The following is a 12,248-nucleotide window of genomic DNA, read 5'->3' as shown; positions in this document are numbered from 1 at the left end:
GTTTTAAGGAAAACATCTGTGTTTTTAAGACTCAGCACTAGAAACTCTTGATCATTTGCAGTCCTAACAACTGGCTATAGGTGAGTCAATGTGACTAATTGACCAAAACAGCAGAGCAGCTAATTTAGATTACTTCCAAACAAATTTCCTTTTCCATCTCCTTCCTCTCCCCAATTGCTATTGCTGTCTCATAATATATAAAGAAGCACCACAACCCAAACCATATGGTTCACCTTCTAAAATCAGAGTTTATCTGTATCTACTGAGAGTGAAACAGGCAGAAAACAGACTAGGAGAGGAAGCCACACCTCACAGCTGAGACAAATGGTGTGTTTGCTATGCTGAGCACTACAGCCTGATCTTGGATGCAAACAAGATTGTGAAATATGAAGAAGGAAAAAAAAAAAGCCTGTGATGCTTATCATATTTCAAGATGGGTGGAGTGCAAAATCCAGAGATACTACAAAACAAACAAGAAAAGGGAGCATAACATAAATATTTTGAGTCTGTAGGATGTGGGTTAATACATCTGATGGCACATGTCCTAACGTAATATATTTATATATTTGACAAGACAGAAAAAAGACATAATCTTCATATAAAAAAGGATGGCATAATATTAAAACCTAAAAATAGCCCTGGTACCACCTATCCAACCTGATACCTGTCTGATAAGGACAGTTCAACTTTCATACAGTTTTCATGCCTGCACAGAACACTCAGCAATTGCTCAAGTTAGAAGTACATTCTGACATTAAAATTTACAAGTTGGTGGTTTGTCTTTGGAAAGATGAAAGAGCTGTACTTGTATACAACATGGAGAACAATTTGTCTTTATATACTTGCAATTACCTAAGTTGTAGTGCTTAGAGCAAAGTGTTCAGTGAAATAAAAAGTTCACCAAAAGAAAAAGCATGAAAAAAACCACCCTACCTGTGCAATCCAGTGTGCCAGATAATTTCTGTTACTACATTTTCACATGCAATTCATGCAAACCTTTAAATACTGACATCTAACTGTTGCTTCTATGTTTAGAATGCTGGTCAACAAGTATGTCTGAAATTGCTCAGAGTTCCTGTGTCTCCTTACTTGCAAGTTGGTCTTTAACTATTGAAATAGTAGCATCACAGATTTGACTGGGATTCTGTGGAATGACCACGTGGCACACAAACCAACCACAACCTTTCTTTTCTCAATGCATTGTCTGTGACTTCTCCATACAGATTGACACAGGCAAGAACATATACCTAGAGAACAGGTACGCTTCAGGGCTGCAATGTGTGGACACTACACTTCAGTACTCAAACACTCCGCTGCCAGCCCCACGTTCAGGTGCCGGGCTCCACGCCACCAGACAGATGTTTTGACGTTTACATGACTGGGGACTCTAAATTATCACCTGGTTGAATTTTGTCACATAGAAAAGAAGTATTTACAAGATGACATATAAATGCAAACACTTCTGCATACCTCGCAGAGAGTTAAAAGAGGCCAAAGGCAGGCAAAGGATTAATTGAATCTTTAAGTCTGGAGACTGAAAATCCTTATGGTTTATGATCTCACCAGAGACTTAGAACAGAATTATCTGCCTTTATCTCTTTGAAGTTTATCTTACTCCATCAGTAACTTTTAGGAAAGTTCCACTAGCTTACGAGAATTTTCCGCTTTATTTCCAATTTGATCAGTAGTTATTTAATGACTCTGACAGCAGTCCCATTCCCTGTAGTTCTCCCTGCTGCTTAAAAGGTCTGGCTGTGTAATGATCCTTTAGTAGTAAAGTTACTAACAGATCTGCCTAACTGCAGTATTAATAATCCTGATTTACACATCATTTCTTGAAGGAGAATTATGTATTTTGCAACATCATACTTGCCTAGGAAAACAGCAGATAAGACACAATACAATATGTGCATATTCATAACCACAACAGTAACTTCAGATCATCAGCTGGGAACTCACATGGAAGAGTTTTCCCTCTCAACATTGCAACTCTTCATGTTGAGGCTTAATCTAGGAAGCGTAAGACTATCAAAATCACGATATGCATGAATATCATAACTGTATTGTGTTAACATTTAGTATAGAATCCAGGCTCTGTTTTAAAAAAAATAAAGTTGTATCCCTTGGAAAGGATCATCTCATCTTGTGAGACCCACAACAAACCACAGAGAAAAGCTACTGGGGTTTGTTCTCTCTGCAGTTCTGGTACATAATACTGTCACGCGACCTATCAACAGGAGTACCAGAAACTAAAGAGGAGTAAAACTAACTAGGATTGCCTTATGTCCAAAGTTCAATGGAATAAAAAGGTTACAAACACCACACATAGTGAAGAGTTTACTGTATGTATTAACCCTAACACACAGAATAGCCTAATTTTACTATAGTGGCCTAGGACATCCAAGTAAAATTTGCAAACACAACTCCTTTTACCAGAATTACTTGAAGTATGAAATATAACAGATTCTAGAGACTACATTTTATTTACAGGGTAAACACCTGGAGCATTTTTATTAAATGAATACAAAACTCAGAGCAAAATGTTCTTTGTGATGACCAAGAATTTTTGTTGTGAGAAAAAGGAAAAAGTGAATTGCATACTCCATAATTTTAATGATACTCACTTTGTTAATCTATGGAAGCAAAATAAGGATCACAACCTTTTATGCAAAGCAAATAAAGATTGACTCCTTATGTTTATAGCCAACCTGCCTCCCTACAGCATATCACAGAAAGGTTTCTAAGAATACAGAAAGAAAAAGGAAACCTTCCCTTTAACGTGGTATATACTAGTCTTCTGAAAATGACCAAAATACTCTTAATAAATCAAAGTTACATTGATTTATTTGCAAATCCATAGTATTAAATTCTTCAGAGATTCTTTAACTTTGCCAGGGAAAACAGGAAGCTGCTGCTAGCAAGCAACCCTAGTGCTGTGAATAAACCCATAGAATTTAGTTGCTTGCTTTTTAAAACACCGTTTATTGAGAATACTTAATGAGGACTAGGCCTTCAATAGTAAATATTTAACAAAGAGCACAAATTCCCTCACCAAACTTTTCTCTAAAGCACAACTGTTCCATCCTTTTTAAGGAAAACTAATTCTAACAATTGAAAGATATGAGATTTAGCCTTCCTTTATTTACCAAAGCTATTAAAGTTTCTCAAACAAAGGAACCTGTTCCACTCACATCTCTAATCTCATGTTTGACAGGAACAAGTTTCCTTAAGATCTGGGAACTGCAGCTGCCCTGCACAGAAGAACTATAGTCTTTCCTCTGTGACAGCCAAAAGGGCTTCTGCAGCATACAGAAGTAAAGTTAATTTCAGTACAACTCCCACTATTAAAAAAAAAAAAACCAACAAAAAACCACCTAACAGCATCCAAACACACTTGTTAACTGAGTGCATTACCCCAGAAAGTGCAATAGTTCACATTTATTTTGCACTGAGTAAGTGCTGCTCACATAGAACATGAGATGGTAAGAAAGAGACCCAAGGGGCAAAAGGAGTGTCAGAGCACTCAGAAAAACAAACTAATGGGAGTAAAGTGGACTTTATTTGCGTGGCCAAAGTAGATTTGAGAATACCGGCTCCCAGTGCTACAGCATTACTTTGATTAGTGTCAGAAGGGAAAACTTTTGCCCAGTTACTGCCTGTAATTCCAGCACCTACACACAGATGACACTACCCTTGCATGTCATCAGTTGTGCTACATGCAAGGCAGGAAAGATTTCCTTCCTTTGTGATACCTTGTTAGAAGGTACTAAGTTATGGCCATCCACAACACTCATACAGGAGACACTGTTCACTCCAAATTTTATTGTTTAAAATTCCGTATCACTACCACTCTCACCTGCTGCAGCAGACACTCATTCTCCTTTCCTTGGTGCTAACACCATTCAGCTGTCTGGATACAGTTGTGTAGAGATTCAGCCCATATGAACTAGGTCAATGGCTGAAGAAACTGTTATTATTTAGGACAGCACATGAATACTGAACACATTAACATTTAAGCCCATGTGTGAATGCTGTTCTAAATCAAGGCCCAGAGATAGGAAAGATCCTGTCCCTCTGTGTTTGAATAAATCACTATTACCAATACACAAACTCCACAGGAAGGTAAACCTTCTCTATCAGAATCAACCCTCCCAAGATACTACCACACACAGAGCAGCCAGTAACAAAGTGATTGCGAAGGGCTGTGTGTCTACAGAGCCATCCTGAGAACGCAGCCAAGTGTAGTCAATCTGTATCTCCTCCTGCCATTACCTAAGGCACATTACTCACTACAGCTCTCATAAAAACTGCCAAGTTAATGAATATAAATAAATAAAGCACTTGTTTTGCTTTTTTAATATATAAAAACCCATTACTTAACACCGTGAATGCATTTAGCTGTAAGAACCTAAACTAAAAATTAATGCACCTTAAATCTACATTCCAGCCTGCAGTTGACAAAATCTCAAATTCAGTACTTAGGACAGAGGAGCTTTCTGAGATTTTGTGTTTTGTTTCGTCTGTAGGGTGGGGCACTCTTATAACTGGTAGCTTTTTAAAGCATCTCCTCCTCACAGTTCTAAAGGAAGCTAACTAGCACTTCAGTCAGAAGCTTTCTGAAATTAAAGAGCCTGAGTTCAACTATTTGAGAGAGAAAAGGAGGATTTAAGTAAAGACTAGTTCATAAAGCAATCACATCCTTTTCATTATCTTTTATGCTGCACAGTTTGCCACTTGAGTGAACCTGAAAAACACTGAAGACAAACTGATTTAAAAAAAAACAAACAAACAAAAACCTTGCCAGGAAGACAAGTCAAAAAGGGTCCAGGGTCTAAGCCCATTTAGATGAAATCAGGGTTTAGTAGTTATCTAGCAAAACACCAGAAAGAATCTCTGTCCTGTCCAATCTTTTAGAAATCTCTGCAGAGACTTCCCTTGCTTTGATTCTTGATCTCTGTGTGATCAAATAGTTTATTCTTCTTTTTTATGGCATATCTGTTATCTAGTAACTTTTACTGCAGGCTCTTTTAGTTATTTGCAGGAGTCTGGTGGTATGCTGATGAATTCCACATCTATAGGAAAAAGGAAATATCCAGATGGAGTTTTACTTCTGAACTAGTCCGTGGATAATTTCAGAGGCGGTATAATTATCTCCACATGCACTGACACACCCGGGCCAATCACATATTTGTGTTTACCATTAAAGCAAAATATACACACTATTTATTTATAAATAACAGGCAGCAGAGTTTCCAAGTGGGTGTACCAGCAACTTCCAAACAAGAACAGGGACGAGGCACTCTGGGAAGCACACTCATTCCCGGATCCGTCCCTGTCCGCCCCCCGCGGGGCCGGCACCCGCGTGCTCCCCCCGGCCCCGCGCCAGGATGCTGCGAGATCCGGCGCTTCCATCGCTCCGGCGGATGGCTTTTCCCTCACCGGAGGAGAAGACCCGCTGCCGGCGGTCTCGCTCTGCCCACGGCGAGCCCACGCTGGCCCCTCGCACATCCCCCTCAACCTCTCGAACAGAAACTCCCCCCTCAGCGGAGCGGGCCTGGCCCCAGGCGCTTCCCACAAGTTGTGCCAAGAGCTGCCGCGCCGCCGGGACGCGCTCGCAGCCCCCGGCCCGCCCGGGGAGGAGCCGCTCCGCGCCAGGCTGGGCCGAGCCGCCCGCCCAAACCCTCCGGTACCCCTGCGCGGGCTTCCCCCGCCCGCGCCCCGCGGCGCCGCTCACCGACTGCAAGAAGTGGAGGGTCCCCACATAGTCCCGCTCGGTGCTAAGGATCTCGTTGAGGACGCAGAGGCGAAGGCGCAGTTGCCGGTCGGTGTCCTTGGGGCAGCCGGCGGGCTCCGCGGCGCTGGGGGCGCCGGGTGGCGGCTGCGGCGCCTCCATGGTGGCGGCCGCGGGGCGAGGCGATCCGCTTCCCCGCCGCTCTTTTCGGCCGCCTCAGGAGCCCCCCATAGCCGTGCGGTGCTCGGCGCGCCTGGGCAACGGCACCCTCTGCCGCCCCCTCGGCCCTGCCTCGCCCGCGGGTAGAGGAGCTACAGGGGCCGCTCGCTGAGGGAAGCCCGGCTGCGGGACATGCCGGAGTAGCGGCGCGGCGAGCCCTCAGCAGCCAGGCAGAGCTGAATGAAAAGAGAAGGGAAGCCCCGGCGACGGAGAGGGGGTGGGCGAGAGGCGGGCGGGGAGGGCGGGGCGGGGAGGGCAAAGACGGCGGAGCCCGGCCCCTGGGGGCCTGGCCGGGCCAGCGGCGGGCAGCGGCCTGGAGGGGCGAAAGCGCGGGCTGGGGTCAGGCGGCGGGGGTGGAGCGGCGGGAGCGCGGGCTCGCTCTCCCGCACACACACAGAGAACTCATACAGAACACAGAGGCACACAGGCACCCTCCACACCCCCCAGCACACTGCCTCACACCTGCACCTCATCCCTTGCTCCCTCACCTCTTCACCTCACGCACACACCTCCCACCCCACAGCCCCTCCCAGCACAGAGCCCCCTGACACCCGCGCTCCCTCACCCCTCGCGCCCTCACGCACGCCTCACACACACCCCACAGGCGCTCCACACACAACCCCCATTCCTCGTGGACACACGAACACAACTCGTACTCAGAAGTACGCAGAGGAACACACAGCCCATACACAAACACAGAAATAAGCTGTTGCAGGCTTCCATGCCAACAGAGAATGTATATGGCAAGCGCTAGTGTTTCATTGCCATGAATCAGAAATACAGTTTTTTACAAGATGGCTGCAACTGCTTGTGCAAAGTCTGTGCAAGGAATAAGAGCTGGGAGAAATGGGGCAAACTGTAGACAAAACCAGACCAAATCCTGCAAGTCAGTGCTGTTCCTGCAGACTTCCAAAAAGCTTGATTTCTACCAGCAGAGATTCTCCCAACTGTCTTTATTACACGGTAAGAAAGCTGCCAGGCTTTCTTCAGAATGCAAATGCATATTTGTTTACTTTGAATTAAGAAAAAAAGTTTCAAGAAGAAATTTTAGAAGCATTAATGATGTGAACTTTTAAGTGGCATAAGGATAGAGACGCTTACCTATTACCTTAGACACTAACAAAAACAATTGTCTTCCCCAGGCTAAACCAAAAAACTTATTTTAAGTATTTTACTGGTGATCTGCTTTATGTCTTGGCAAATCTCCTTTATTCTACCCACAAAGTTTTCTATTCAGAAGAAAACTATGGCAGTCTAACACACCCAATTGTCGTCGTAAAGTCTGATCTAGGCTTCAAGTATATCCTATCACATGAAATGAAAAAGCAGCTCTTCAGTTGAGACATAGTTGCAACAGGCTGCAGGTCTGCACTATAAAGCAAATATCTAAGATGCTTTCCGTCCTAGGTGTGGAAATTGTCTTCATCAAGTAACAATAACATATTAGCTTGCCACGTCTCCTTGTGATGTAGCTGAGGGTCAAGGTGCACAACACGCACCTTAACAAACATGACTCTTGTGGTACATTGTAATACCACTTTCTGCAACCTCATCAATGAGAAACATTTCCTTCGCTATAAGTCAGTCTGAAACATGATTCTCAGAATGGGAAGAAAGATGTGGGAAAGCTCTTGTCTCTCTAAATACAGAGTGTGAGGGAAAAGCACTGAGGGCAAGATACTAGTAAGGGATAATTCTGGATTTTATGCAGATCTCAGCTGTACCGAGGAGAGCTATGGGAGACGGGAGAGCACCACAGCACAGGCCTGAGGCAAGGACTGGGAAGCAAAATCCTCACAAGGTCAGATTAGACTCTAAATTCATTGGTTTTCTTTCAAGTTGTTTATGTTTAACCTCTTGTTTTCTTCTGACAATCACAACAGCGTTTTTATTTACTTAGTGTGTCCCCAGTTGATGTCTTTTTAAAAATAATTCCTTTTTTTTTCTCTTTAAGGCAAGTGACAAGATTCTCTTCTAAAAGATCCCTACAGCTTAAGTAACAATGCACTGTTAGGAAAAATCAACATTCCCAAAGCTGCGCCCCCACCCTGTGGCTGAATGAGAAAGCTGTTACAGTTGTTAATTTGTTAACTGTCTCCTGGGTTTGCCTCAAAAAGTCTTACAATAATTTCCTTTCCATAGCAAATGCTGAGACAGGAGGCTGTCACAGAATCAGTAGGATGCTGCGCAATGCCTGTACTACTGTGCTGTGTGTGCCTTTTAGCTGACACATTGTATGAGCTACATTGCCTCAAAATACTTTGCTAGCTTTGTTGTCAACATTAGGAGCATCACTATGTAAGGTTTTTTAAAAGGATGTTGCATGTGACTGGAAAGATTTAAATGTTAAGAAAAGTTTTAGTATAAAATTAAACGGAGATTTTTCACTCTCTTGGAAATGGTTTGGTTTTAGCTGCAGGAAAATTCAATTTGATCAAGTGTGGAGGTTTTTTCAATTACAGTTTACTTTATTTCCTTGAAAATATCACAGACACACCCATAAACTGTACTTCAGAATGGATATTTTCTTGGTTGCTAGCATGGCTTTACATTTTAAAAACAAAAAATCTGTAATCAGCCATCAAGCTCTTTGATTTGCAAAGGGATATTGTGTGCTAACTGAATGAAGCTTCAACTGAATATATCTCCCTTCTAGCTTGTTTTCCTTTTGCTTACTTTTATTTTTTGTATTTTTAGAAAGGAAGTAGTTTACAACTGCTGTTCAGATTTGAAGAGATTTTTTACTGCCAATATTTTTTTCAAGTGAGCACTTCAAAAGCAAACAAAAAACACTGCTACTTTGTAAAACAGTCAGGGAGTCAATTATCAGGAGGCTGACATATCAATTACCATGAAGTTCACCATCTTTCATGAAGATATAATTAATTTACATGTGTTTGTAAGTTGTTTGGAGCTGTTACATTTGTACATTGTCTACCACAGTAGCACCTAGGTGGTAGGTCTCTACATGATATCACAATAACAAAGAAAATAATAATCAATTACATGTTTGTCTGCATACTGGCTGTATTCACTCTTGTAGGAGAAAACATTCATTATTGACTTGTTGAAGGCTCTAGGAAAGGTCCCAAAAAATTGTGTGGGATGTGATTGGGATGCTATTTGCTGTAAAAACAGATTTAGAAATCCAGAGTGATTGTAGAATGTGTAAGTTTACACTGATACACCCTTTAGCCTCAGCAAAGAAGATCTGATAAACCACCCAACTGCCTCTTTCCTACTGTTTTTGTTTATTCTCCTTTAACGATTGTTATTCCTTTCTGAAAGGAGTATCTGTTCATCAGGCTTCCCAAAAGCATACGGTTCTGAAGTTTGCTGAATTTAACAGGTGTTCTTTCTGCTAACTTTAGGAAATTTTGAATCAATTCCCTATTTCTGGCTTATGAAAAAATTGCCACTTGATGACAAAGGCAGATGTTCAAGTGCCTTACACACCCTGCGTGACCCTTTGTCTGTGCACACTTTATATATATGATTTATACGAACCAACCCCATACATTTATTTATTTTTTGTGGTGCTAAATAAACTCTAGCCTCACATGCTTTGATTTATGAAAATATTTATACAGCTTTTCAGTGGAATTTAGTACACCACAATTTCACACATTACTGAACTTCTCTGTGGTGGAAAGTGTGTGTACCATGGGGTTGGGTATGGTGGGCATCTAAGGGACAAGGTACCTGAACGTTACCTTCCTGTGTTCTGCTGGATCTGCGTGTGTATGTTCTTATGGTTGTGTTATAAGAGCTGCTAAATTATAGGTTCCTTTCTGTTGGTGAACAAAGTGGTTTGTCTGGACCTCTTAGTGAATATGGGTCTTGAATGGTCCATGTAAGGCAAGCTAACTTTAAGAGAAGCTTAAAGCTGGGATTAAGCTTTGTGTGGAGCTGCATATGACCTAGTAAGTGCTGCAGAAAGGCAGGCATCACACAGCTCACGGGGTCACAGTTTCAGATCTGGTACATGATGTCCATGGGACACCCTAAATTCACCATCTCAGTTCAGCATTTACGAACCTGCACCCCATTTCACTGAGCAATATAGAAATGCCCAAGGACTCATGGGAAATCAATAGGTCAATTGAAATGTGGTTCCCCAAAACAATTTTGGCACTCAAAGATTTCCTGAGCTAGAGGTTGCATCTGGACCATTGCTTTTAATATTCAGTGGGCCCGTTCTCCTATGAATGCTCCTAAAGCCTTTTGCACACATGTAAAATTTCCAGGATCCTTTAGCAATTCATTTAATGACTTTTTAATGGTTTATGAAAAAAATAACTACCTGATAATGTACCTGGTCACACATAAACTTCAGTATTGCAAGAAACATAGCTTAATCACTGTCCATGTTTAGATTTTGCAGACCTTTGGTACATTGCCCCTCGGTGGTCCCCACATCAAGTTAAAATGCCTTAATCTGACTCTCAGCATATTGAAGCCATTTTACATGGTTGGCCATCTTTATTGAGCTTCTCTGTACCTACGGCTGTTTTACTGTATTATTTAGAGATGGTGGTAATGGATTTCTGCAATACATTAAAGATGTATATGTGCCAGGGCTTTCTTCAGTGGCACCATGATGTTCTGTGTGCTGTTTCCATACAGTTTCTAAAATGCTGCTTGTTTTTACGGCTGCTGCTGAGCAGAGAATAAACCCTGACTCCAGCAACTGTTTATTGCATGGTAGTAGCTAATTTAAAACCCGTCATTGTATCTGTTAGATATGCAGAGTAATTCTAGAAACTTCAGTCAAAATAATGTAGTTAATAGAGATTTCCATCAGTGTAATTGAAATCAGATTCTGGCCTGTGTGTAGTGGATGTGAATCACCTTTCACCTACCTCTATATAATTCATTGCAGCTTACTGATTTCACTAAAGCCACTGCTGATTTATTCTAGCTAGGAATTAATCCCTTTGATTTTTACAAATGATTTATCTTCAAGCAAGATATATAGAGGTAGCTTGCAGTGAGCATTGCAGAAATAATTTCTCAGGTTCTTACACTCCAGGAACCTAGACTTCCAGTGGAGCATTTGCATTTCCTTTTTTGATAACAGAATAAAAATAAATTTAGAATAAAAATGCTCAGGTAACTTGACTGCAGTGTGACTTGGAACAAATAGAAGCTTTGAGTGAACATGGAGAACAAAGAAAAAGAATTGCTAGGCAGGGTTGGCTGGAATTCTCTTTGATTAGAGGATAAAGTACGCACATTCAGTTAAACTCTGAAAGCACTTAATTAGACCCACGGTGTGTGGCAGAAGGAGGTAAGTATTATTATGTCCATTTGCAAATAGTGAAACTGAGATATAGACAGCTGAAGTGGCTGCTCAAGAACACAGTGTCAATATGTGCAAAACTGGAATTCAGGAATTCATGGTTCCTGGCTTTGACTCTCAGGGCCCTCTCCAAGGGGCCCCTACAACAGCACACAAGTTTCCAGTCACCATCTCAGATTTTAAGAATGGTGTTGTTCAAGCCATCTGGGAGTGTGATGACAGCAGTGCCTGAAGCTTGTGCAGCCCCATGTACCTACTATTTGATAACTCTAATATCCCAGAGAAAGCTGAAGGTTAGCACAACTTCATGACAAAAAGGATTCAGGATTAGAGAAGACAGAGATACTATGAACTCTGCCATGGGACCTGCACACAACATTTTGTAAAATGTTGTACCACAGTTTCACTGAGCAGAGGGACAGGACAATGAGAACGGACAGTTGTTTCTGTCATAAGGTCAGGAGAGATGAACAACATTTTTTTAACATATTCCTGGTATTAAACTCAATAATTAATTGAAAATGCAGCCTATTCCCTTTTCATAGGCTTCAGTGAGCTTTGTGTCAAATCCTAAATGCATACAATTGAGGGAGAAGTATATCTTTCATACATTCTATAATCAAGTCAAGACATCCAATTTTTGAAGACACTCTGGGAGGAGGTTGTATTTGTTATTATTCACTTCTCTGATACCTCTTTTCCACTGCCTGATTCACCTCTTTTATCTTATTTCTCCTCTTTTGCTCTTCCTCAATCATACCCACCTACTTAAAACTAATCACGTACTAAAAAGTGCATAATTAGATTTTCCTGATGCTCTTTCCTGACATAATTTTTGATTATGTAATTAAGGGTTCTCATTGGGCTCTTGAACTGAAAGAAGATTTTTGGTTTAATTAATCAAAAGGTCTTGCTCAACTCAGGGCATTTTTAAGCAGTTTGGTTTTTAAGTAACGTGCAGAAAGCATTTCTATTATTCCTGGCATATAATGTTAT

General features: G+C 41.7%; 1 protein-coding gene across 1 annotated transcript in view; it reads right to left on the bottom strand.

Annotated features, from left to right (window-relative positions):
- Positions 1–5,893, bottom strand: part of PREX1 (phosphatidylinositol-3,4,5-trisphosphate dependent Rac exchange factor 1) — a gene marked incomplete at its 5' end in the record, with an annotated part of 161,044 nt that extends 155,151 nt beyond the window's left edge. Inside the window, one exon of the mRNA XM_084271342.1 lies at positions 5,735–5,893. Coding sequence (XP_084127468.1) covers positions 5,735–5,893 — 159 coding nt within the window. The remainder of the gene's footprint in view (positions 1–5,734) is intronic.
- Positions 5,894–12,248: the final 6,355 nt, after the last annotated feature.

The sequence above is a fragment of the Gallinula chloropus genome, assembly GCF_964237585.1.
Source record: "Gallinula chloropus genome assembly, chromosome: 16".
NCBI classification, from domain to species: Eukaryota; Metazoa; Chordata; class Aves; order Gruiformes; family Rallidae; genus Gallinula; species Gallinula chloropus.
Note: the sequence above shows the minus strand (reverse complement) of the source record. Positions and strands in the feature narration are given on the sequence as shown.